The sequence below is a fragment of the Neolamprologus brichardi genome, chromosome 12, assembly GCF_056152115.1.
Source record: "Neolamprologus brichardi isolate AB-2024 chromosome 12, ASM5615211v1, whole genome shotgun sequence".
NCBI classification, from domain to species: Eukaryota; Metazoa; Chordata; class Actinopteri; order Cichliformes; family Cichlidae; genus Neolamprologus; species Neolamprologus brichardi.
The window spans coordinates 36,162,910-36,190,707 of record NC_142115.1 but is presented as its reverse complement, the minus strand read 5'-3'; the positions used below and the strand labels follow the sequence as shown (position 1 = coordinate 36,190,707).

The 27,798-nt window shown below is 40.7% G+C and overlaps 2 protein-coding genes and 1 non-coding gene across 3 annotated transcripts in view; 2 read left to right on the top strand and 1 right to left on the bottom strand.

Moving 5' to 3' along the window:
• Positions 1-337: 337 nt before the first annotated feature.
• Positions 338-9,937, bottom strand: LOC102783993 (STAM-binding protein-like A). The gene is made up of 10 exons (XM_087849496.1): positions 9,789-9,937; positions 7,511-7,735; positions 7,311-7,386; positions 7,123-7,218; positions 5,660-6,050; positions 5,326-5,450; positions 4,767-4,904; positions 3,441-3,553; positions 3,242-3,341; positions 338-1,246 (listed from the first exon to the last, which is right to left on the bottom strand). Exons 2-10 carry the CDS (start codon positions 7,711-7,713, stop codon positions 1,190-1,192), a joined length of 1,299 nt encoding a protein of 432 aa, XP_087705622.1. The 5' UTR covers positions 7,714-7,735; positions 9,789-9,937; the 3' UTR covers positions 338-1,189.
• A 604-nt stretch (positions 9,938-10,541) lies between these two features.
• On the top strand, positions 10,542-10,613 carry trnap-ugg (transfer RNA proline (anticodon UGG)). The gene has a single exon. It is a non-coding gene; the product is annotated as a tRNA-Pro (tRNA).
• Positions 10,614-12,175: 1,562 nt separating this feature from the next.
• Positions 12,176-27,798, top strand: part of slc39a14 (solute carrier family 39 member 14) — a 30,718-nt gene continuing 15,095 nt past the window's right edge. Inside the window, exons 1-4 of the mRNA XM_087849495.1 lie at positions 12,176-12,372; positions 21,032-21,210; positions 24,103-24,428; positions 25,986-26,163. Coding sequence (XP_087705621.1) covers positions 24,132-24,428; positions 25,986-26,163 — 475 coding nt within the window. The 5' untranslated portion in view covers positions 12,176-12,372; positions 21,032-21,210; positions 24,103-24,131. The remainder of the gene's footprint in view (positions 12,373-21,031; positions 21,211-24,102; positions 24,429-25,985; positions 26,164-27,798) is intronic.

The following is a 27,798-nucleotide window of genomic DNA, read 5'->3' as shown; positions in this document are numbered from 1 at the left end:
TTACCCTGTATACTTTTGGAAAGGTTATTATTCGTTCCTCATGGGTCTGCTTGAGTTTGATCCACTATTTTGTGTTCTTAGTGGAATGCTTCATATCACTGAACTTACCAAATTGGCTGCGTTTTCGCAAACTACAGGCTCACTTATGTAAAAATGATCAATTTTCTTCATTACAAATCTGTTGAATCGTCCAGAAAAGTCCCGTCCTGTCCGAGCTTTGGACACGTATTTGTCTTCATCTTCTTTTTCCTCTTCCAATCTGTGTAGCTGCATCTCTTATTTCTGACATTATTTCTCAGTGTACAAACATAACAAGACAATACAGGATAAATTCATCTACAAGTTTATTCTTTTCTTGGCAATTAATTCGTAATTATGGCTAATCATCGACCTCTTCTAACAAGAGAAGGGAGCAAACAAAACTGGTTACAGAGGCATGATCCAGGGCCTGGTGGTTAGTAAAATGTTGTAATGTGGAGCATTCAGGTACATTCAGATTGCACACTTGTCCTCTGAAGCGTGAACACATGATAAAGATCGACCAACCCTTTATCCAAGAAACAATAAGGACATTTTTAAACTTCACACAGACACCTTTAACGGTAGAGGATGATCTGGAGTGATGGGGTATAAAAATAGAATACAGCGCAGCAACACAAGCACTGCCTGCAAACCTGAGTTACAACTTGCTTTCACTTCTCTCATCACTCATTTAAAAGAACACAGAATAAATTAAAAACTCTACACTGGACTCAAAAACAAGTTTATGTTCTCATCCATGGCACTTTATCCTTCAGGCAGAAACCAAAATGTGACGATGGTGCAAGAAAGGTTTGGGTTACCAGACGTGCGTCTCTCACTGATGAACAAACATCTTTATTAATGACAAAAGGAAAGAAGTACACCACACACTGACAGAAACAAAGGGCCCCAAGAACAAGTCCTTCAGCTGGATTGCAGTTGCTTGTTTGGAAAGTGCAACAATATGTGGATTATCTTCTTAACAGAACAAAAAACATAATAAAAAGAAAAGCGTTTGCAGCGTCATTCTCTTTGAGAACAACCGAGGTCCATAATTATGGTAAACTGGCGGCCAGCATCTGCTCAGAACCGCCCTGAAAATAAAAACGAGTGTTTTTTTCCTTGATAAAACAGTCTGTGAGTGTTTTGGTGAAAAAAAGGAAAGAGATCACCGCAAATCCATCATGGACACGGTGCCATCAGTGATGGTGACATGTCCGGCGTGCTGAAAAAGGAGAAACACATTTCAGTTAGATGCTCAAACAGTTAGCCACTCTGGGGTACGGTACTCCAGGAAGAGTACAGGACCCCATTCCCATCCCTTCTTCCCCCAAAGCAGAGCCAAACAAGAGCCGGACTGGGAATCACAGCAGACGTTTCATGTGGAGGCAGATATACGTCTCCTTGTGATTACAGCAAAGTACTTTTGAAATATTTATTTCTTGGTTTACGCTCTCTTAACATTAATTAGCATGCTGTTGGCCAACGATGTGGACAGTGAGCCATTCATAAAGCTGTAATATCACACGTTTGCACACAAATAACTTGTGGAAAAATCCTTTTAAATTCTATCTTGGGACAAAAATAATCCGTTTCTCAAGCTTTTGTTTTTTTAAACAGCTTTGATTCTACACATGCAGTTTTTCATTACTAATATAAATAAAAAAGCAATTCTCAGGAAGATTTAGGTAGTTCGATCTGATGAAAGTTATCCAGCCCACAGATTAGTACGGAGTTAAAACTGGAGGGCTTTCCTGATGCAACCCTCCCATCTATCCGCCTTTGGGACGGCCATTGTGAGGACACTAAGCTCGTGACTCCCTGAGGCTGGATTTGTGTCTCCTCCTTGTTTGGATGCTGGGATTTTTCACATGTTAGAGAAATGTAAACTATTAAAACATTTAAGTTATTTTATTGAAAAAGTAATAATCAAATCTATTTAAGATGTTTTATTTTTCTCTATGAACCTTTAATCTGACTGAGATACTGCAGTAAATATAAGAAAACGCCTCCTATTGAGTCGATTTGAGTACTCTTTGAGTTAACTGACCTTTTAAAAATATCTCATATAAGAAAGAAAGAAAAAGCTACACTGAACCCTTGGTCATCACTTCATCTGCACTTTTTTGGCAATAAGCCCTGCCCGTGCCAAAAATCATATACGACTTTCCACAGAACACTGTGCACAGTACATATATCTGTAGGGAAGATAAACTGTACTCTACAGCTGCGGGAAACAAGATCTTTATTCTGGAGAGTTGCATCTACCTGCATGCCACCCTGGCACGTAAAAAAAAAAAACCCAGGCACGTCAGAGCTTTCAGTCATACGTTATAAACATGTTTACTTTTTGCAAGACTACAGTTGGATTCCTTTTGAGGTTATTTCCCATCATGCACATGGTGGAAATTTACAAGCAGAAAAACTGGAGCAGAAACAAGGAAGGAGCTTTTGGCCACACCTGCAGTTCTGTGTGGAGTAGTTTGTTCTAAATAAAGATAAAAGAGCTTTAAGAATAAAAAAAAGATCTGGCAGAATGTGGGCACAGCACGGAGCAAGCGCAGACTTCAAATAATGTTAAACATGGCTGACTTTATTGGAACGCCAAGACAGGAAAAAGACTCAGTTTCCTGACTACCAAACAGGAGATGATGATGATGCAATCCCACTACAGCTTTAGTAAGACTGTTGATGTTTTACTGCGACACTGAAATCACTTTAATTTGGAGTGAGGCCAGTACTTTTCCTTGTTCTAACTGGCTGGTTAGAAGCAAGTAAAATAAGTTTCCAGGGGAAGTGGTGAGGCTCAGTCACGCAGTCTGTCAAGATGAGATTATTTTTACATCATTATTAACAATCCTTCGAAAAATAAAAGACTCCAGTTAGTTACTGGAAATTATAATCCTGTTTAAACACTTTGGGATTTTCAAAATAAAATGTAACTCCAGTTATAGGAGTTATAGAAAATAATCTGGATGCACAGAAGATTTTTTTAATAAAAGCCACGAGTTAATTATAGGATGCTTTAGTGTTAGATTTTTCAAAATAACAGCGCGTTTTTCTTTTTTTGTGCCACTTGCAGTTAAATTTGTTTCTATAATCCTAAATCATCTATATAACTTCAATATCCCCAGAAATTGCATCGTTTTCTTTAGCAATACAAATTCTTTCCATTTGCGACAACACTGCATCTATGACTTCACAGCACAGACATACTTACTGTAAATAGAGGTGGCTCTTTGCTGTGAGGATGAAACCCTTTCTGTTTACATGTGGAAATCTCATCTGTTCCCCGATCTGTCAGTCTGAAGTAGCCAATTCTGAAACACACACACACACACACACACGGTTAGATCACAGAAAAAGACAAAAAACATCCCATAGTTTGTAAAGACAGGACACTGAGTTCTCCCACTCACTCGTTGAATTTAGGCGAGCAGACTATCGCGATGGCCTCTGGCAGCATGATCTGGTAGGAGCAGTGCGTGTGGAGGTCTACGCTGGACAGGAAGGCTGTCTGTGTGGGGTGAGTCTGGGAAACACACAGGACAGACCTCAGTTTACTTCAGTGCTCATCACACAGCAGAACAGGACCAGTGGTAGCCACGAGGACTTATTCTTGTGAGCCAAACTGTAGTTTATGCAGGTCAGAATGTCTAAAAAAAAAGTTTAACTATACACCTGAACTAATACAAATTCAAAACCGAACAGTGAACAGTTTCACATTAGGCGGCAGGTTTTAGTACCTACTCTGACTTTGGTTGATACGAGGTTCCACACAGTTAAGCAGCATTAAAGTACGGTTCATTACTGAAGAATGTGATGGGTGGTTTCTAATCCCTCTGCTTAGACAGTTTTTGACAGCCTCCATTAAACAGTCCTCAATTTTAGCTTCATATTTGAGCGTTGCTTCTTCCTGTTCTTGTCGCTAATTTCAGAAAGGTTGCTTCCTATCAGTTGACCTGTTTTTGTAGGTTGCAGTTATATCTTTACTCGTGTGACTGAGCCATTGGTTTGCTCTGAGTTAGGAAGAATCTCAGTATGAGGTGAGCGCTCTTATTTGTAGTGTTCATATAGTATTTTAATTTATTTAATACAATGCTAATATTTGGTGTTGCTGTATTAATACAATATCACCACACAAAATATTACGATACTTTTTCCCCTCGGCCCTCGTGAACACATGAGGAAAATCTATTTTAGTGTGAAATCAGACAGAGGATTACCTCACTATGAATCAGCTTACAGCAGGGGTGTCAAACTCAAATACACAGTGGGCCAAAATTCAAAACTGGAACAAAGTTGCGGGCTAACATTAATATTTATTGGCAAAAAAACCTTCCTCCAGATATAAGAATTAATCTTTTGTTATGGACTCAAACACATTTTGCTGAAAAACTGAATATGGAAAAAGCAAAGCTTAATACTAAACTATATATATAAGCTGTATAATACCAGTAGGCCAGCTCTAATAGTAATTTGGTATGGCTTCACGGGCCAAATGTAATTACGCTGCGGGCCAAAGTTTGACACCTATGGTTTACAGGGTGGCTTTGGTGACGTCTTTATCTTCTGGTTATCGTCTTATTTATCATCTATGCCTGATTTTACTCCTATAATTTACACGCATCTATATTTTTCTCTTCTGACAGTGAGTAATGTTTTAATCTATTCTTTGAATAAAGTTTATAAGCTAAGCTGATTGGTGTGGGTGACTCTGCCCAACCTGCCCATCTTTTACTCACATGTATCCAGCCGAGCGTGATGAGATCATACTGGTCCTGCATGAGGAAGAGCTCCTCCTCGTTTTCCGTGTCACAATAGTCCGGTCCGCCGCACTGCTTTGGTACGATGACGTGGGTCACAGTAAACGCATTTCTGGTCTGGACCAAACACAAAAAGTGTCTTGCTTTTACACCCCTTTAAATTATGCATGTCCTGCTGTCTGCCAAAGTGCTACCCAAGGGCACTGCCTGCACAAAATTAACACTGAGCACTTACAGAGCTGCTAGCAAAAACGCTCAGTCATGCTCATAGAAAAGGGGAAAGAGCTTGAAGTTAACTCCACCAGCAAATGATATAATGTAAACAATGGGCAGAGTAGCCAAAGAGCAATGAGATAAGAGTCAAATTATCGTCTACACCTCTGAAGAGGGACATCAACTGTTGTTTAATTTAAAATCCACATTCATAAAATGTTCACAGCCTCAGAATTATTGACACAACATTTAGCACCTCTGGGCTCAAGGGCTGCATAAAAGCAACCTATCGCTCCAGCATAGCTACACCGTTCCAGCTTCTTACCAGTTTGCCACATAGGATGCCACAAGTTTCTACAGCTCTGCTTGTGTTGGCCTCAGCCAACCGCAGAAAGCTCCGGCACAACTCAGCGGGAACAGCCAACTGCCGAAGGGCATCCACCATTGTATCTGCAGAGACCATACACAAAAGCTGAATGGGAAAGTTTGACTCTTGTGAGATTCTGAAACAAGTCATGGTGCAAACAAACAAATAAAATTAAGTAGGTCGGGGGGGAAAGAAATCAGCTCAGAGGAATAAATACTTCCCCCCCAGGAGGAGGGCAGCGCTTTAAATCCTGTGAAGGCCAGCCCACCGTGACACAAAAGAATGAACTCACTGTTATTCCCCGGGCTGACCAGAGACCCTGGCTTGAGTGAGCGGTCAAAGCTGGGCGGGCCGGTGGTGGGTGTGCCGATGGATGTGGGAGGGCGGTTATGTTGGTGGTTGGACAGTTCTCCTGGGATCTGAGGAAAGGTAGGGGAGACTAACGGGGGGCCCTGGATGCCTGGGATGAGGGGTGTGTCAGAGGAAGGCTCAGCCGGAGTGGCAAACTCCAGAAGCACTCGTTGGCGCTCCTTCTCCAACTCTTGGCGGCGGATCATCTCCTCAAAGGCACTGAACTGCTCCTGCTCCCGCTGCCGCCGCTGCATCTCAGCCACACGTTCCCGCTCTGCGTCCAGCGCTCGCTGCTTGGACTGCTGCCGCGCCAACACCTCCTCCTCCTCTTTCTGAGCATGTAGCAAACACATCACATACTGGCTTAGTTTCAGCCGTGGTTTCTCTTTTTGGCCCTTTTTTTAAACTGCGACATTAAATGTATCGATCTTTTTGATGATGAAACAAGTTTGCTGTAGAACAGTTAGCGTGGCACATGAACTGCTACTGATTGACTATTCAAGGTCAGCTTAGGTGCATATTAATGAACTGTGATATGAGCGTACTGTGGGACTTGTTAATGATTCACCTGCTTATGGACTTTAAATGTAAATTAGTTTTTATTTAATTACTTCTAATCTCTTAAACCTTTCCAGTGTGACTTAACCTCCTCGGACCTGGCGTCCACATATGTGGACATCACATTTTGGGATGTCTAGACCAAAATAAAAAATTTTACTCTACGTCTTATATCATGACCTGTATTTATTTTATTATATTAAATTCATTTCTGCTAGTTTTTTTTAAAGGTTTAAGATATTTAACAATATTGTTTAGCAACACATGAACGTTTTAAATTATTGGTCAGTTGCCACTAATGGATAAATAGCTTGTTGACCTACTTCTCATTTTTTAAATATTTTGCTTCCAAGGTGCCAGACTTTCATATAAGTTGGTAAAGTGTTTTTTTGGGTTTCTGCAGGCCTATCAGATTTCTTCTTTGCAATTTCTTATTTCTATGCATAAAATACAACAAGCATTTTTTGGCATGTCTATCTCAAAAACCTACAATTTGTAATTTAGTTTACTCTTAAAAAAGAGAGACAAAGACAACAGAGTTTGACAGGCAGGAAATAGTATTTCATGAAAGGGCCTGATAACCACTAACGAGGACATTATACTGCAAATGTTCTATTGAAATTTAAAACAAATGTCCTCATATGTCAATCTTATTTTTGTCAGAGATAAAATCAGGTAAAAAAAAAAAATCTTAAAATTCTTTGCTTTTACATTCATCAGGTCCCAAACAGCCCAAATAGCAAAGAGAATTTACAAATTCATGCCATGAAAGAGTTCGGGTCTTAGGAGGTTAATGCAGCAATGTGATGCAAGGGTGTAAATTCACAAAAGAGTGTCTCAGCTCACCTTTTTGACAAGATATTGAGCATATTCCTGTTCAAATCTTTTCAGTAGAGCCTTTTTGAGAATCTCAGCCTGAGGAAACGCAACATCCTTCAGTTTCTGTAGATCAATCAGAATGAAGTAAGTGTCAAACTTTCTCTGAAAACAATTAGTAATGCAAAAAAACAAACAAAATAAAACTGGATGACGACCTTTAGTGTGTCCTTTTTCTCAGGAATGTTGGCTGTCTTGTAATCCCGATGCTTGGGAAGTTTTTCTATAAAGAGCCTTAGGAGGGGGAAAAAAATATATCAAGACCCATAAAGGTCAGAAAACTCTTAAGAGAGGTCTTTACGTAAACTCCTTCAGCTTACTTCAGTCAATATGGACGGAAATGTGAAAAGACACTCACGTAATATATTTATTGTAAAGGACAAAGGCATGCTCGATGTTGCCCTCCTCCGTGTAGATGTTAGCCATGCGGATCATCTCCATGCCTGAGCGGAAGTAGCGGCGTGGGGGCATGTCGTCATTAATCTCCACCGAGCTGCCCTTCTTGGTCAGGGCGCGGACGCGCTCCTCCGGCTGCAGGCTGACATCAGTGTGATCGGCCATCACGATGGCTCAACCTGTAAGACTGGAGAAACAGGCTGACTCAGTGGCGTCTTTAAGCCAACAGTGGATTCATAACGCCGGGTTTGAACATCCGAGAGCCTTTGAACGCACCGTCAATCTGAATTCTGACTTGGAGGTAAAACTAAACATGATTATTTTGGTTAATACTGAGAAAAAGACAATTGAACACAATTATTCAAAGACTGTGCAGAGTCAGACTTTCATTCTCAAACAGGAATTGGAAAGTCTAAGCAGGTAAAAAACAAAACTATAGAGCTAACTAGAGTGGGGAATAAATAAGAGAACATTTAGTTGGCCCCTTTAAACCTCTAAAATGCTGCACATTTGTTTCACAGTTTTTCTGTCAGACACTGCTTCATCTGCTTTCAGAACTCTCTACAACCTTCATGAGTCCTAAGGAAATGTACATTTTATTAGAAGTTAACAGCAAGAAGGAATCTTGAAAAAAAAAGTAAGGCATATCCAGCTGGAGTTTTTAACAAATGACTCTATTAGGAATTCACAATGACATCACTGGAAACTATGCGTATATAGAGTATATTTTAAGTAATTAATTCAGTAAGTATGTAGGAAACACAGACTCTCGTATACGCTAGCACAAAGAGGCTGTGTGTCCTCAGTATCAAGGCCACAACTCAGTCTAAAAATCACTGGCTGCTGAATATATTTAGGGAAAAAAAACTGCTGGGAGGGTCGATTTGGTGTGACTCGAGGTTCTCTAGGCTTCATCAGCATGCTGACTAACAGTCAAATGGCTGCTATTGATTCTCCCATGATGGCTTCTTGGCTAGAAGGCACAGAAACACAGTGTGTAAAGAGGCGGCCACTTCTTAACAGTTTAGCTCAAGAGGTGTGGCGCTGATAAAAGGAGCAGAGGGGTGGTACTTGTGGTTCATGCTGTCCGGTGCTATCTACCGTTTTCTTTCTAACATACACAGCTGCACAAACAGTCTTGCCCCCCCCCCCCCCCCAAAAAAAAAAAACCCAATACAATTGTGTGTGTATATATAGACCATATTATATATGGTCTATATAACAAGTTAGTAATATTACGTAACACACATTTAGTCACTGCTTTGTTAAGTCTAAATTATTTATGTTGCCCACATAAAGTAGATGATGAACATAAAACTAAGGAGATATTCATGGAGAAAAACTAAACTTTATTACCAATTACAACACTGATATCTGCATAAAATATTGAAACTTGTTTTGTAGACTCAGAATAGGCCTGTAGGAAGTGACGTGATGGTATTTTTGGTAAACAAAATTTTCTTTATGGATAAGTGTCTGTAAGCCTAATTATAAAAACGGCTTAAAGATATTATGTATATCTTTAATACAAGGTGTTATTTTTCATTTGGCTCCAATACTCTTCTTCTAAACAAAAAAGCCTAGAGAAACCTTAAACCTTTTAAAATGATTATCCAGTAATCTACCCTTATTGTAGACTCACACAGAATTAGAGATGACACAACCACAGCTGGGGTTGGCAGCGTGTGATACTAAATTTTATAGTTGAGATAAACCCTCGTGAATTTCAGAAGCATTCAGTCATCAAATGCGGGTAAAAATTAGATTTCTCAACATGACTGTGTATTTTAAGTCTATATAACTATATAATATCAAAATTAACCTGCAATGAAAACACGAATAAGGTGCTTGACATAAATAAATTCCTTAGAAAATTTATTGACAGAGTATTTGAGAAAGTAAAGCGTAAAAACCACAGTGACAGTAACTTTTATGTTTACAGTCAGTGTGATCTTTATAGAAACGGGTAAATTACAAATATGTCGTGCCAGACTTCGTTTTTTATCCAAACCATTTGCTAGCTCGGTCATAGTCTATTTAACCTTCAGGGTTGCTTTCACCTCCTTTAAAAACTTCACGACACTCCCTGTGTGTCACTATATTTTCCCATCGATCCCTGTATCCCTGTCACTGAACTGATCGAGCTCTTTAAAAACGTCGCGTTAGCCTGTGCTAAGTTAGCCTCTAATAAACGGGTAAAAAGCTCTCCACCTCCGTACAAATGCCATCATCCTTCTTACCTGATCGAGCCGTGAACCTGAACCCGAAGCTCCCACAGAACTACATACAAGTGGATAATAAACACGGTCAAATTACGGCCCTAAGGCTAATTGTTAGTGAGCTGCGCCTACAACCAACAGCATCTGTACACTTCCGCAATCAAAGCAACTTCCGCCCGACTAATCCTCACGCAAGCGCAGAAGTATTCCTGTAATTTAGTTTCTTTCGAATGGATATGGGCTTTGTGTTGTGTTTAAATATATATACACTGATCTGATTTTTAAAGGTGAAAATTTTCAGACAAAAAATTGATTCATTTTAAGTGTTTGATGGTCATTTTGCAGTCTTTTGCTATTTGTTTGTGTAGCTATTGACTTCATGTGTTTTCAAGCTTTTCCTATATATAAAACATTTTCTAGCATTTCATTGGACAGTTCGCCTCGTACTTTACACACGCATGCGCTGTCCTTCCCCAGGTGGCCTTGTGCTCTGGTACTTTCCCTTGCTTAGTGATATGCATTTAAAACGGCTGGTCCAGAACAGCGGATGCGTTTCAAGTTGAATGGGGTGACGTCAGCCATCAGCCCCGGGCACCAACCAATCAAACCAAGGTATCCTGAGAGAGAGCGACGTGGTTACTCGTGCAGTCTGGCATCAAAATGTCGAGACCTTGATTACCGTGCTCAATAATGAATATACTGTATATTAACAGTGTAACCAGCATTTAGCTTAGCTCGTTCGAATATGATGGACGATGTTCCCCGACACAGCATGGCTCGTTGGTCTAGGGGTATGATTCTCGCTTTGGGTGCGAGAGGTCCCGGGTTCAAATCCCGGACGAGCCCTTTATTTGTTAATGTTTACGTACTGTATGAGATCGTGGGCGCTTGGGCAGTAAAAAAAAAAAAGTATACACAACACATCCATTGATGTAGCGCACTTTATGCAAATGAGTTCTCACTGTGTTTGTCAGGCTTATCTGCGTGTCTTTAGGGTACTTTGTGGGTTTATTAATTATATAATCATAAATAGAATTCACCTAAAATGTTCTGAATTACACGGTAGGGATGGAACAACACATTTATTTTGAATTACTTTTTGTGATCACAGTTTACTTCACTATATTATATATATTGAACATTTAAGGATGAAATTGGGAATTTAAACCAAAAATTAAATGACAAATAAATTTTGAAAATAAATCCATCCACTCCTTCTTTTGTGGAGTTCTTACCATAATAACATATTTGTTTGCTTTAGCATATTTTATATCATGACCTGTATTTATTTTATTATATTAAATTCATTTCTGCTAGGTTTTTTTTTAAGGTTTAAGATATTTAACAATATTGTTTAGCAACACATGAACGTTTTAAATTATTGGTCAGTTGCCACTAATGGATAAATAGCTTGTTGACCTACTTCTCATTTTTAAAATATTTTGCTTCCAAGGTGCCAGACTTTCATATAAGTTGGTAAAGTGTTTTTTTGGGTTTCTGCAGGTCTATCAGATTTCTTCTTTGCAATTTCTTCTTTCTATGCATAAAATACAACAAGCATTTCTCAAAAACTTACAATTTGTAATTTAGTTTACTCTTAAAAAAGAGAGACAAAGACAACAGAGTTTGACAGGCATGAAATAGTATTTCTGCACAAATAAAGTGACTCCCAAAGCATCTGAAATGAGGGTGTATTTCTTTTCTGAGGAAAAAAAAGTTGGGGATGAAAGATGTGGCAGGCCTGAAAATCCTATCTACAGCAGGCAGATACGACAGTGAATGTGTAAAGCCCTCTGTAAAACACAGTGGAAGCATGTTGATGCCAAGATCTTATCAAAGATCTTATCTTATCAAAAATGACAGAAATATGGACACAGATAAATACTGTGAGGGAATGTAATTTGGAGGGTGTCTGCCTGGCAGAAGGTTTATTTTTCACAGACTGATCCCAAACAGACTGGCAATGCAGAAAAAGGGTACTTAGATAAAAAAACACACAGAGGAGCATGGACCGGGCTAGCCAATGTTCAATAATGATGACCTCAACATTAGTGAATAGTCAACTACCTCACTTTTTGTTCAACAATAAACAACCTATAACAATCCTTTTTTGATCCTTTTAATTATAATTCAGGTAGTGTGGGATCATCTTGAGAATATATATAATATGTAGAATGATGAAGTAAAATAGAATATCACAAAACATTAGTTAAACTAATGTTAGGTAAAAAAAAAAAAAGTAAAATAAATTTAAACTTGAATGAAAAGTAATATAGCTTACGCATAATAAGGGTACGGGGTTTTCATGCAGTACCACCTTTGAACGCAAGGTGGCAGACACGACCATGTGGAAAAAGCCAGTGCGGTCTGTGACGTCACAGTGAAAACGACCACATCCTCCACGCGTTCCTGCTGCCAGGGGCTAAAAAGCAAACGTCCTGTCTGTGTGTGAACGACTGAGCAGTGCCGGATGGATCGTCCGCACCAAAGCTGACATTTTCACTCCCTGTATTTGACGTCGCGGTTCGTGTCGGAGCCACGGGAATTGAATTGTTGACAGGAATTGACGTCAAGCCTGATTTTCTGTCCCTAACAGTGTCACCCGGTAAGCTAACTCTCCAGGCTAATCTAAAAGCAGCTAATATACCTGACTCCAGGTTATCAGACCACTAAGATAAAACGTCTGCTCAGTTTTATTGATGAACACAGGGTAGTGTGTCCGTGTTTATTCAGCGTAAGCATTTAGGACCATAGCTAAATAATCAATTGTTTTTAGTGTAGAAGCTAATATTATAAAGGTAGATAAGTAATCTTCAAGCTTTTTAACTCATTCAATTTTGGGTTTAGTGTTCTCCACGATAATCCACAGATTTGACTTTGGAGAGAAATAAAGGAGTGCAGACAGGTGAGACTCACCCAGGTGTCTGTAGAAATCTGCCAATAACAAAAGAGTCCCTTTAATGTATGCATGTAATATCTGTTTTCTGGCACACATTGAATCTCATTTTGGTCACTGGAAGTCGGAACTGTTACTCAGTACTACTACTGCTTCTAATATTTACTCAACATATATACAGATGTATTGCATAGGATGAGTTAATTGTTAAGTTATCTTTTATTGCTCACACTGACAGTTGCTTAAACCTGTAAAGTCCACTGCCTCGTCAGTCGTTTAGGGTCGCTTGTGTAGGTCACATTATGAAATGTTATAGTTTATATTACAGTCTGCAGAAAGTTAAAAGTAACAATAATTAGGAGTATTGTGAATGAGGTTGGAGACTTTACAAGTATCTCAAAGGCCCTTTATTTTAATTGTTAACTTTACAGTTCAGTTTAGTGTTTTATTTAGTTGTATTTCATTTTATTACTTTCAGTGTTATTGTTGTAAAATAACTACAGTGTGTGTGTACATACAGACACTATGGTTTGGAGATATGAGCACAGAGGGGTGTACTACAAACATGGTTTAACACAGCCAGCCTTTCTTTTGTTGCTGGTGTGACCAAACCTAAAACCACATTTGGGGATAAAAGATATCAAATTCTCTGTTAAGCTGACTTTCTGCTTCAGGCTCTGTGGGCTTTCACATATAAAGGGGCATGTCACATATGTCATATGATTCTTCTTCCACACTAAATGATCCCCACGAGCGCTGCCAACTGCAGAGACGTTATAAGATAACAATCTATAACGGTAAATATAAGGAATATGCAGAAATTCATGATTTTGCACAGAGTCCAGTAAAATAAACATTTTAATTCAAGTTAATTGTTTGATCGCTGAGTTCGCTCTCACTGCTGCTCCTTAGAAACCTTATCTCTAAGCTTAGAGAAACAGTCTAGATTTTGCAGACTGTGTTTGATTTATTATTATTTTTTTGCTCCAGATATATTTTTAATATTACCTTGGGCAGGTTAGCTATAAGTTTGTATGTATAAGTATATTTGAAAGCAGCATGGCTGACATGTGTTCGTTTGCTGCTAGAGGCTCGTTGGTCTGCTTCTTGCTTTGGGTGTGCGAGGTCTCGGGTTCACATCCCAGATGGCATTAAGTCCATATTTTAGTATTATTTTAACAATGTAATGCAAGCAGGTCAAGATATACATTAATCTTTTTTTTAAAAGCAATGATGTGAAATTTGTTTGGTGCTGAACTTTGTAAAACAAAAAAGCATGGCAGCTTTTCCTTCGACAGCTCTCTCTCTGTGCGTGCACCAGCTACACAAACATGTTGTGCGTCGAGTGGAGCCAACACTAGACATGTGAAGGGAAATACTATTAATAGAGTTTGGATTGCAGGTGAGAAATGAACAAAGATCTGATCTGAAAAGATGTGCCTGTTGTCACTGATGCATGATCTGGCTTTTTTCAGTCAGGATTAGACTGACATCTGTCCTTCTGCCATCAGTGGTGCATTTTCCATATGAAATTGGGACGGGTGAGATGTTTCACTGCTTTCACAGGCCCGTTGGGTGATGTGCATGCACTTTACTTTGTGTGCTAAAGGCCCTGGATTCATATTTTGTTTGTTCCACGCCTGTATGATAGCACATAATAATGCACTATCATACATACTTTGTATGAGCATTATCTGCAAGCACCTCAAGCTTTACAGTTCTATACAACAAGCTGCCTTACTTTATGTGTGAGTCTGCCGTTGTCAAAGGCTTTTCTGACTGCTATCATGGCTTGCTGTGCGTCTCGTTGTTCTTCAAGCATTTAACTTGTCCCAGGTCATGGTTTCCTTTCACTAATGGATTTCCAAAAATTGCGTAAAAAGTGCACGCAACAACAAAAACACTATAATCTAGAAACACGGTTTGCCGATCTGTTCGTGGCACTTCCTATGTTGAAATAAACTTCATCGTGTTATCAGAACAAACGATCACATGTCAGCCATTATTTGCAAAACCCAAATTTTACATAATTTTTGCAGGAATTGTAGTTTATTTTCCCCCTCGGGGCCTTTTAAATGCCCACTGGTGCTACTGAAAGAACTATACAGTTTCTGTATAATTCCAGGAACACTTCGAACTTTGACCTGTTGAAAATAGTTTATTTTGATGCACATGCTGCATTTTGCAAATTGTGCACAATAATATTTATTTTTGTTTTTGCTGCAGTTTTTAAAAATGAGCTTATCTCAGAAATTATGAAGACACTTAAAATAATAATGGATTAATAATAATAATGGATTGGATTTATATAGCACTTTTCAAGGCACCCAAAGCGCTTTACAATGCCACTATTCATTCACTCTCACATTCATACACAAAATAAACTTCCTGTGGTTGGAAACTATTTTGCATAATGTTTTTGCATTTATAGATTTAAGGGATATCTTTCACATTTCTGTAACTAGAAAAATGATTTTCAGTTTCTTTTGTAGTCTTTGCACTTGTACAGTATTCAGTCGTCCTCTCAGCAATTACTTTATTGACATGTTTCATACAAGATCATTTCCAAGAGCTCTGTTTGATCTGCTTGTTTTATCCTGTTTTTGTGCTGATTTCAGTTACATATAGTTAGAGTCAATGATCTGTAGTTTAATTAGATTTTTTTTAAATTTGTACCTCACTTTGTACCTCAATTTGTATTTTTTTTAATCAGTGCATTTCCCAAATGGATTTAACCTACTTGAAAAAGGTTTATGGTCTAAGACTGGATTTAATCCACGTCATGTTTAACTTACTCATAAAAACTCTAAACTGCAGCCATCAAATTAGTTATCTTTAATGTTCTCTTAAAGTAAAAAGGAAACAGTAACCCACCACTTAAAATGTGTGTAACTTCCTTCAGTGCACGTGCTCTGTGGCTTTCTGTGTCTGGATTCCTGGCCTGGGTAAGAGAGACGGGGTCTGAGTCAGTCCGGGTCACGTTGAAACCCTTTAATTTTATGGTTGGTGGTCATTTGGAGTGTAGTCAGGATGAGTGGAGCACAATAACAATGTGTTCGGTGAACCAAAACCGTGCCCACAGCTATCGCTCTATCATCTAATGACGGCTTTGGTTGATGATAACTGCACGAGAACCGAGCGAAACAGTAATTAGGGGTTGATGAAGGCATGCGCAGCCTCACCTGGTCTTCCCTGTGGTTGTATATAAAGTGGCCTGAGAGGACAGAGTGCAGATGTGAGAGGACGGACGAGATGTGAGGAGCAAACTGCTGGAAATTGCAAAGGATCTGTTCAAAAGCAGTCTCCATTCATAGAAAAGGTATGATGAAATGCATGCTCCGTAGTCAGTCTGCAGAGAAAGCCTGTTGAAACCAGATCTGAGATCTGAGAACTTGTTTATGTTTTTAGATTTGTCACAAGTCTGACAAATACAGTTATTGGACTAATAAGGGTGACTGATATTGAATGTCATTTTGCTATTTAGTGACACAACCCTCTCATTTATCCAGGTTTGGGACTGGCAGTCGTTACTTTTGTCATTTAAAGACTTAAATATTGATTTTATGGAAACACACATGGCAGCACTTAATACTAAGTGTTCTTATCATCATTTTGTTGGGCAACATGAATGAAATCACTGCCTGTTAATCATTGAATTCTCTAAATTCAATGATTAACAGGATATTCTCTTCGACTTCAGAGTGCAGAGTTTTATCTTTCACCGAAGAGCATCGGTAAGAAATACGGATTCTTAGTAGCAACTTTATTTGTTCTGGCTGCAATATAAAAATAACCTTATTGCTCTGTAAGCCTCTATATATGATCCTAAAACAGAGCACTTTGTACTTTTTTACCTTATGTCAGTTTTTCAAGCCTAAGTTTGAATTCATTTTTAAAATTCTTTTTTATATTTATCCTTTATTATCAGAGTTTAAACATAGCTAGACGTTTGTCATTCGCTGGTACGTCAGGTGTTAATCACAGAGCTGTGATACTGATGAATGTGTTCTCGTCCACAGACGGCATTTATGGCAGCTTTACCTGCTTCTCACTGGCCAAAGTTTTAGTTCTCCTTGTAAAATTTCCCCTCGGCCTTCAGTAGACCCACCCCAGTTTGTGATCAGTAATATAACACCAACGCCATCCCTTTCATGTGAACGTGTTAACATCTAGCCTGATAAACGCTGTGTTGACTTATTACTTCGTTGTACAGGTTTGTGATCTTCCCCAGCTGAAAGTAAGGATAAGAATTGTTACGACTGACTGCAGTTATGCTGTTTGATTTTATTTTTGGAAAGTACTTCTCACTTAATCTTACAGTTTCAGGCGCCTCTTTTATTCACTGCTTTGTTTGGTTTAATTCCCCTGTGCTCTTCTTTTGTTTCGTTTTGTTACGAAATTCCACTTTTCTTCTTCTTTTTTTGTTACATCTACTTGTTTCTTGAGATCTGCCTCTTCAGACTACCCTTTTAAAACTTTCTGGTGCCAAATGACGACATCTGTGCTCCTCATGGAGCCTCATGGTGCCGGCTTATTTAAAAAGGCGAAATGCGAGCAGAAAGTTTCTTCTGTGCTTTTATGATGGATGGTTTAGTTTGTGGATTAGCTCACCAGTATGCATCACCCTAATTACTCACTAATTTATTAAAAGGATGCGTGGGTTTGGAGTGGTCATGGTTTGTTTGGTTAAACGAATCCACGGAAAGCAGTTATTCATGTTGTTTTTGAGGCCGGTGGTAAAGTGTCAGCCAGAAGTCCTGTGAGACGTGTAACCAACCGCAGACTTTATTTCTGCTTTGTCAGCACACGAAGTTGGTGATGACGAGGGGAACTGGTCACCGAGCGGTGTTTACACGTGGGTGCAGTAGCCGTGAGATGTGACAGTAGTGCAGATAACACTGGTAATAATGGTTAATCACCACAAGTGCTCATGGGCCCTTGGCGGTGATACCGCGGTGACCTCAGCCTCCGAGTTCACGGCTTTCTCTGGCTGCAGTATTTTCATGCTTGCTCGGGGATGCTACCTGATCTGTAACGGACCTGATTTGTCTTGTGTGTCCTTCCTGTCAGCGCTACAGTTAACCGGGATTCATTTTCATGCCCGTGTTAGATTAGATTTCCTCTTCATTGGTACTTCATATTATATAGAAATATGATCATTGTATTTATACTTATTGGTATAAAGATGTTTTCTTTGATGTTACTGTTAAAGTGGTGTATTTAAATGCCAGTTACACTTATTTTGAAAATGGAAACAAATCTTTAAGAATACATACTAATAAAAAAATCACTGAAATGATAAGTGAACATTATGTTTACTTATTTGGGGGGTTGGGTATGGATCAGGTAGAGATGATCCTGTCATGATGGGAGACTAAAAAGACAAAGTCAGACAAACAGGTGACGTCTTGAGACATCCGAGGTCCTCTGCTGCCAGCTCCCATGTAATCATCATGCTTTCCATCCATGGCCTTCACCATCACGTTGAAGAGCTCACGTCTGTGCTGCAGACTGCCAGTCTCGTCTGCCAGCCTTTATCTTATCTGTGTGCACACACACACCACTAAAACAGACATGGTGACATGAGCGTGACCCAACACGCTAACATTCGGGGCACTTGTTTTGATTGGACCTTAGCCATCTGCCAGTGAGGAATGTTTCTGCTCCTTCATTGTTTATCATAGCTCGGCTTTTTGGAGCTGCACATCCTCCAGACGCTGAGATGCAATTGTATATTTAGTGTGTGTAACCTGGAGATGATCCCAGGCAGGTTTCTAACACAGCAATAATGGTGCTCGTGTTGATATTGGCATTTGATAGTTGACGATTTATGTCATCGACTGACTGCAAACATCCTTGTTGCATGTGTGGTGCGTGTGTGTGAGCGTGTATTTATATCGTTGTGGGGACCAAATATTGGAAGCTTACTACACTTGTAAAATGGTAAATGGCGCTTTACTAGTCCCTAAGGACCCCAAAGCGCTTTACACATCCAGTCATCCACACATTCTTACACTGGTGATGGCAGCTACATTATAGCCACAGCCACCCTGGCGCCACCGGACCCTCTGACCACCACCAGTAGGCAACGGGTGAAGTGTCTTGCCCAAGGACACAACGATCGAGACTTTCCGAGCCGGGGCTCGAACCGGCAACCTTCCGATTACAAGGCGAACTCCCAACTCTTGAGCCACGATCGCCTGGGGACCAGCAGCACTTACGGGGACCTAAATCAGGGTCCCCGCAAGTTTGAAGGCATTTCTGAGACTCAAAATGTGGTTTTAGTGTAAGGGCTACAGTTAGGTTATGGTTAGGTATATTAGGTATGTTTAGGCATTCATTTTTGATGGTTAGGGCAAGAGGCTAGGGTAAGTATTATTAGATATCCTCGCAAGATGTGAATACCCGACATGTTGTGTTTGTGTTAAGGTAGATTACATGGCTGGTTCTTATGTTTCAACATATTAATTGAGGGTTAAAGCCTTTCTTCCTGTGTTTGTTGGGTGGTTCATGTGTAACGTAGCAGCAGAGCTTCTAGTCTTCTGGGTTTGGTTGGTGTTCGCCCATTTTCTTTGGTTTTAGAGGAATTAACACATACATGTTGGGAAACTTTTGAGTCAGACTTGTTAGGCTGCAAAAAGAACCAGAAAACTGTAATATACTGTCCTGTAGAAAATGACCTCAGTACTGGTCTCTTTAAAATGTTCTCCCCTTCTTCTAGACAAATTTATCTCGAACATGCCCGTGAATGCGTTTCACCTTTGTGATTTCACTCTCTAATATAGGCTGACACACCTTGACTCTCTTCTAAAAAATAAATGCACAAGACGAGAGAGATATCAGTTTACTCCTGGCAGCTTTCCTTTGTTTTCATAGGGACCGCTAACAGCAGTTAAACCACAAGATGAAGCTTCAAAACAGCTGGTTGTTACTTCATGTCATTCTTAAGATTAGAGGTACTTAAGACCTTTTTATTTAACCAAGCAAATCCTGTTAATATGAGGATGTTTGGCTAAGGCAGTGGCATTATAAAAAATAAATAAAATATCTGCTAGACTTCTGTCAACTACCCAACACAAACAGTCTGACTGGTCCATATAAGTGAAGACATATTTATGTCTGTATTTGTATAGCGCTTTTACTAGTCCCGCCTAGGGACCCCAAAGCGCTTTACACACCCAGTCATCCACCCATTCACACACTGGTGGAGGCAGCTACAGTTGTAGCCACAGCTGCCCTGGGGCAGACTGACAGAAGCGAGGCTGCCATATTGCGCCATCGGCCCTTCTGACCAACACCAGTAGGTGGTAGGTGAAGTGTCTTGCCCAAGGACACAACGACCGAGACTGTCCGAGCCGGGGCTCGAACCAGCAACCTTCCGATTACAAGGCGAACTCCCAACTCTTGAGCCACGAACCAGTTTTGACCCATGAAATATGCTGCACCACTTCTATTCTGCACATCAGCGTGCTCAGTTTTAAGCCTTTCTCACAAATAGACTCTACAGATTGCACAACATAGTGTCCACCACACACTCCCACTGCCTACTGCAGGAAAACCTTAGCTTTAAAAAGTTAGAAGGAGCAAGTATTTGTTGTATTAATTTTAGCTTGACTAATTAATTTTAGTACCATTGTTTACTCTCAGCTTCCCCGTGTGCCTGAACATTAGCAGCCAGCAGGAAAGAGGCCAAGGTTCAGAGCTCCTGCAACGTTAAGGAGGATTGTGCAACAGAGACTTGCAGGGAAGAAAGTTTGAAAAAGTAGTACCTAAAGATGCTTTTGAAGTTTTCTATTTCTCTCCTCCACCAACTCCAGAATAAGGCCTCATTAGGCCAAGTGGAGGGGAAAATGTGAGAGAGGGTGTAATTCACTGGGGAGGAGAGGAGAGTCTTCTCTTTGCCTCCTTGGATCAGAGACCTTTGGAGAGAGACGTAAAGACGGTGCCTGAACTCAAATTGGTTAGTCAACTTTCCCTAGATAAAATAAAACTTTTACTTTTTCAGGTAAGGCTGCATTTTGTGAGAAATTTCAAAGTGAATCATGCTGATCACTTGCTTGCACGTCAGCCTGCTTTTTCTTAATTAATCCTTTTCAGAGCTTCAGTTTTAAGTAACTGCAACAAGAAACGCTTCAGTTGCAGAAAATAAATATTCAGGGTTCGGCTCAGTTCTTGACTTTGTGGCCCGAGTGTCAGACAGGAAGAGGACGAATCGATAGATAAGAGAACACACCGTAGATTTGAGCTGGCAGCTGCCATGTCAGGTTTCTTTTTAGTCCTCATTTCTTTTTGTCCACCTCTCCCTATTTGTTTCCTCCTAACCACTGACTTGTAACCTTCATTTTATCTGTCTCTCTCTCTTCCACAGCCCGCTGCACTCCTGAGGACCCTGCTGCTCTCTCCAGACTCACATTTCTCCCTCCCCACATCTATCTCAGCTCCCAAGTTACCCGTGAGCATTACTCAGCAGGCTGGGAGCCTCAGGGCAGACCGACTGAAACAGCCTCTTTACTCACCGGCTATCATTACGCACCTCTGTAGGAAAAGGTGAGCGCTTCTTTACAACAAAATGAATGGCTGTGTTTATTCAGCCCAGCTTTGCTTGTAGACCTGCAGGGTGCACAGACATGAATAGAGACTCTGTTACAACAGTGGACCCTATGTGGACGTGATCCTATGTGATTGGACTGTCAGAGTTTAAAAAAGTGGAAATCATGAGGGTTTCATATAGAATAGAATTAGAATTCAACTTTATTGTCATTGCACATGCACAGGTACAGGGCAACGAAATGCAGTTTGCATCCATCCAGATGCCGAAACACACATTGTTGGATAAATCCCACCAACACCGATTGAGTAAAGTGTTGAAAGACCAGTAAATCCTATTTCCAGTCGACAGACGGCACATTGGTTGAGATTGTCAGTGATAATCTGTGTGCTATGATTTCCTGTAATTGTCTGTAATTGGGCACTGTGTTTATTCCACTGTTTCCTGTTCTCAGCTTGTGCTTCGTGCTACAAAAGCTCTTTGTGTCACCTTGTGTGTTTGGTGTTTAATTAGAAGTTCACAGCTTTGCTTCAAGCAGCAGTTATTTTGTATATTAAGTGTTTCGGTACCAGTGTTTCTCCTGCTTTGGATGAGGCTCTGCAGTGCTCTGTTACAAGCTCCCAAAATCTTTCAGTCATAATTCAGAGGAGAATCAATCTTGGGCTCAGGAAGACTTCAGTGTGGACATTAAACTTAGGGTTAAGACTTTTTCATAGTGAGCAATCCAAACCACACAGCAGCAAATTAATGTTGTAGATCGAACATCTCAGATGTGTCTCTGGGGGACCTTTAACATGGACTACCACTGAGAACAAGTTAACCTTTGTCCTATCTTTTTCCTGGGGTAATGTGCTCATTTTATCCGAACCATAGCTTTGTAGCACCAGGTAGGTTAGCACTTTATTATTTATTATTTATTAGAATTAAAAGACGGTCCCATAGAGAGCTGAGCACTTGAGGTTCCTCTGCAGAGTCTTTGTTGTTCCTAGAGCTGCGCACGTCTGTACAGAGCTCTCAAATGTCCTGTTCCTATGAGCTGCAACGATTAGTGGCTCAGGGGGTTGGGAAGCGCATCTGTAACCGGAAGGTTGCCGGATCGATCCCCGGGCTCTCTGTCCTGGTCGTTGTGTCCTTGGGCAAGACACTTTACCCTACTGCCTACTGGTGTTGGCCAGAGGGGCCGATGGTGCGATATTGGAGCCTCGCTTCTGTCAGTCTGCCCCAGGGCAGCTTTGGCTACAACCGTAGCTGCCTCCACCAGTGTGTGAATGTGAGTGAATATTGTCTTTCAGTTCAGCCACTGGTAGGATTTCTCAGTATCAGCCACTTCTTCTGTCTGTTGGTGGTACGTGCTGTGCGGGGGCCTCCATGATGGGGCCTCTTCTTGCTCGAGATGTTCACTAAGAACTTGCGAAGATCTTCCCAAGTCATGGCCATATGAGAGGAACTTTTGCCCCCAGTCCGAGGAGGGCGCTCTGGATCAGTTTATTACCCTGACTACTAGAGATGGGAATTGATTAGAATTTGTGATTCTGATTCCGTTATCAGTTTCACTTATTGATTCGTTTCCTTATCGATGGCTCGACTTTAAGGTCATCACCATCTCTAAGCAGCATTTCAAAGACAGTAAATTCATGCAAATTAATTACACACTGGCTGGTGAAATGTTTGTGCATGTTGGAGGCATTTCCCCTCTTTCTTGTGATCAGTGAAAAAAAGTATTGCACATAAATCAACAGAACACTTTTTTTTTTTTAAGTAATACAATAAAAATAAAAGTAATATCCACGCTGTAGACTGCGCCACTATTTTCCTCTGACACACGAGCAGAAATCAGCTGATTGTGCCTAGAGTATGGATAGCCAGGCAGACTAACTATTCCAAGGAATTGGACTACTGGGTTCTCAATTCCCATCCCTACTGACGAGTCTCCCAGTACCTGTTGCCACAATGCTTCACCTTAGTAATGCTATTATCCCGGTAATGAGCAGTGCCTGGTTCCCTCCAGACATGATGCCTGGATTCAGGCCAAAGAGTGCAATCTTTGTTTCATCAGAGTGAAGAATTGTTTCTCATGGTCCGAGAGTCCTTCAGGAGCCTTTTGACAAACTCCGGGCAGGCTGTGATGTGGCCTCCCTGATGAAGGCCCGTCTACCTCGATCGCTCAGATTGGCCGGGATTAATAAGATAAACATATGAGAAACATCAACCCATATATTACTGTTAGCGATCGTGGCTCAAGAGTTGGGAGTTCGCCTTGTAATCGGAAGGTTGCCAGTTCCCCGGCTCGGACAGTCTCGGTCGTTGTGTCCTTGGGCAAGACACTTCACCTACCGCCTACTGGTGTTGGCCAGAAGGGCCGATAGCGCGATATGGCAGCCTCGCTTCTGTCAGTCTGCCCCAGGGCAGCTGTGGCTACAACTGTAGCTGCCTCCACCAGTGTGTGAATGTGAGAGTGACTGGGTGGATGACTGGACGTGTAAAGCGCTTTGGGGTCCCTAGGTGGGACTAGTAAAAAGCGCTATACAAATACAGGCCATTTACCATTTACCATATTTAGCGTGCTGGTTTTCTATCAGAAAATTGTCACTATGCGTCAAAATTACTACTACTAACTGTGTTCTGTTACGTGCTATCACAATGTTAACACACCTTATCAGGAAGTCGCATACAGAAACTATGCTGTTTAGACAGTATAGTGAATTTCCAGCAAATAGCGACGCGTGCTTGCACACAGTGATGTGTCTAACAGATATTGGTAGTCTGGTATTTCAGGTCTTCAACATGCAATCCAAGTAGTTTCCTAAAAAGCGAGGTAATGCCACATTCTCTTCAGTAATTTCAAAGATTTACTCAAACGTTCTTTTCTGTGGCGTCTGTCCTCCCTACAGATCGACGTCCTGCGTCCACTGAAGAAGACATGCTCATCTGCTGCCCTCATGGCCGTGCCGCTACATCCACCAGCCTCTTTCGCTTTGACTTGGCGTTCCTGCTGGCTCTAGCTGTGCTGCTCTGCCAGGTGACGGGTCAGGTGGAGAGTCAGACGCAGTCACCTGCCCAGGTGCTACAGGACTTGCTGTCCCGCTATGGGGACAACAGCACCATCACGGTCCCTCAGCTGCGATCTCTGTTAGCAGCCCTCAGCCAGAGTGAAAGTGACATCAGCAGCACAGCTGAAACACCAACAACCACACCTCCCCAGTTCAACAGCTCCAAGGTACAAAACCTTTTCATTCTCTCCATTTTAAATTCTTTTTTTTTTCTGTTGTGGAGAAAATTTAACAAATAGAAGCTAAAGACTAACATTTGTGCACCTTTGCAGGACTCTGAAGTAGAATCATAAATTCAGTTTTAGTCCGGTCTGGAAGAAACAGGCGGTACTGGTTCCAGATAGCTGAGCTGTTTAGCATATTTCCCATACTTAGTGTCGTGGCTCATTGACTCACTCACTTGTTGATCTGCCTTTGAATAGATTCGCTGTGAGTACTAGTGGCCAAGTATGAACCTTTCCAAAAAATAAATGATGGCTAGGACGTCACACGTGAGTCAGGCGTGGTTTGTGACACTGAAACGTTTCGTTTGTCAATAACCGGCCGGACTACAAAGAGTGTTCAGGGTGTTCCACAGTTTGACTTGGCAGCATATTGAGGCATCTGCTCCTTCTACCACGTCACAGATCTTAAAGCAGGACTATTGCTTTTTATTATTTTCAGCATCAACTTTTCTTTCCCACCTTTGTAAAATACAGTGTAGCAAATAAATACATGTAAAAATATAAATCTAATGAACTGGTATTTATTACATGACAATAAATAACATTAAAAGAAGAGCGATCACTTTATTCACCTAATTTAAATTTTTCACTCACTGTGTTTATTCTGTCTTCTTCTGTTTTTCTGATCCACCTTTTTAAGTCAGGATTAAAGCGACATCTGACACATGCATCCCGAGTCAACGCATGCGCAACTAATCCCAAAAGCTCAGTCTTCTGATTGCATCGAACACTCTGTTCTGAACTTGTTTCTCTACTTCAGCCTTTTCATAATTACAATGAGAGCAGATGTCGTTAAAAAGCTCTGGATCTGAGTGAAAACACCTTTAGGTGCTGTCGCCCTCGTGAGTGGCAGTTGTGACGTCACTTTGGGACGCACTTTCCTTGCTTTTCCACCCCTTGATGTTTATGACCTCGGTCATGCGTTGCAACTCAGTTGAAGACACATTAGTTTCAACTCTTACTTCCATTTCATTGATGTATCAGTTCAAGAGCTCAGATTCTCCGATTATAAAGAGCGAGCTCAGACTTCTATTTCTGTTCCAGCATGAACATGAAGGTTTATTCTGAGTGGTAACACCTGTCTCTGAGCAGGTTCAGCCTGCCTCAGCGTGCCCAGTATAAAGGTTACAGTGCTGTGATGACACAGTCGGTGGAGGCAACAATGAGGCCCAACAAAAAGGATTATTTTAAACCGTTACTTTGTTAACATTAACTCATTAGAGTCAAAAATTTAATCATCATTTTTATTTGGTCAGATGCTGTTTTTTTTAATTTATTTTATTGGTGACACCAATGTTATGCAATAGTGCCTTCCTGTTAATTTCGTCTAGTCTATACTCCAAATATGAGTCTTGACAGACTCATATGTGTTGTTTTCAGTCCACATGAAGGTGAAATGCATGCTAACCTGTCACTGCATCCTGGTTATGTCCTGGCTAATTCACCAACAGTGAGATGTTCGCTTGTGTGGGTTATTTATGGGGATGTTTCCTGTTCCAGTGCTTGCCTGCAAACACACTGGCCATTTACAGCATGAGCGAGGAGTCGCGGCTGGATGGCCGGGGTTTTCAGGAGCTGTGCCCCACCATGCTGCAGCAGCTGGATGCTGGCAGCTGCAGGGCACATAAAGGGGAGGAGCAAAGCAGCGACACCTACCCCAGGCCCTCAGACGCTGAAGGTGAGCACCAACTAAATACTAATATTTAACATATTTTTATGTTTTCATTTCCTCTGGTGGAAATTGTACATATGTGTTAATCAAAGTTTACCTCTTGCTCCTTAATGTCTTTTAAAGCCTTCTTCATTGTTATTTAGAAGTAGGGCTGCCACAAACGATTATTTTGATAGTCGACTAGTCACCGATTATTTTTGCGATTAGTCGACTAATCAGATCATCATCCATTGGACGTGAAACGTACAGCTTATTGCACCAGCAGCATCTGCTCTTATATAACTATCATTAGCTTACAGCTTTAAGTGTTTAAGGTATGTGCCAACTAAAAATAAAGACAAGATGATAGTTTATTAAATTTTAATGAAATTTGCAGATTGTTTCGGTGAAGTTTAATAAACTCCTTGCTATCTAAAATATAACAGGACACCGGAGTAAATTCTCGAGATTCTCACACTTCTGATAATCAGCTGTTTGCTTGACGTTTATTCAGCTGTGTAAAAACTATAACTTTAATCTCAGCCAAACCGATTTACTCAGGAACAAATAAAATACTAAAAAAAGCCAAACAATAACATTTTTAAGTTATCTAAGTGACTTATATATGTTTAACCTTAGTAGCGAAAGACGGCGGTGGGTTTGAAAACGACTTGCGGGAGTCCGGTGTTCTCACGGCTCTAGTGAGCCTAGCCCCCGGCTAGCTATCGAGCTAGTGGGTAACAGACGTCTCCGAAAACGTTGGAACGCTTTTGAAAATATGTGGTGTCTTGATAAACTGAGCAGATATTTGAGGTTTACACAGCTACATTCTCGCCTGAAAATATGTTAAACGTTTATTTTGTGACACAGAAAGAATAATAAGAGTAATATTAAAACTAACTAGCTGCCGCCATTGTTGGAAACTGAGCTGGGCTGCGCTATGAATTCTGGGACACAGCTTCTTCTTCTTCGGGGTTTAACGGCAGCTGGCATCCTTGTACATGCAGTGCTGCCATCTTCTGTTTCAGTCCGTTATTACACTCTTAAATCCTACTACTTATTCCTGCGTCTTTTGTGATCTTACAAAGCTTCAAACGACGCGTCGACTATTAAATCAGTCGTCGACGATTTTGATAGTCGACGTAATCGTGACTAGTCGACTAATCGTGGCAGCCCTATTTAGAAGAGACATATTTAGATTCATCCAAGCAGCATCTCAGACAAAAACAGCATGAATCCAGAAAGTGTTTCTTCTCCAAATATTTTCTTTTTAACTTCCTCTGCAATCGCTGTCTTTCTTTCAAGGTTTTCTGTGCCTCATTGTTCATGTCTGTTGTCAGTTCAAGTATTATCACACGCCTTGCAAACACATTCTTTCATCAAATCTCAGCTCGAAATTTGTGTGTTTTGTTGCCTGGTGATTTTATGGTGTCCCCGAAGGAGAGCAAAGCCAAAATAAGCACGCACAGTTAGCCAAGAGCTCAGATTGCATTTCTCAGTTTTCTGTAAAAACCAGCACATCTTTCAGAGTCCACAGTCCAGCTTCTCTCAGCGATTTCAGTATGCAGCTCAGATCTCATCCAGGTAAAGACAGTCCAGACTGGAAAGCTCATCTTTCCTTGGCTGCTGAACCGCCGAAGCTCCGTGCAGGCTGCTGACCGA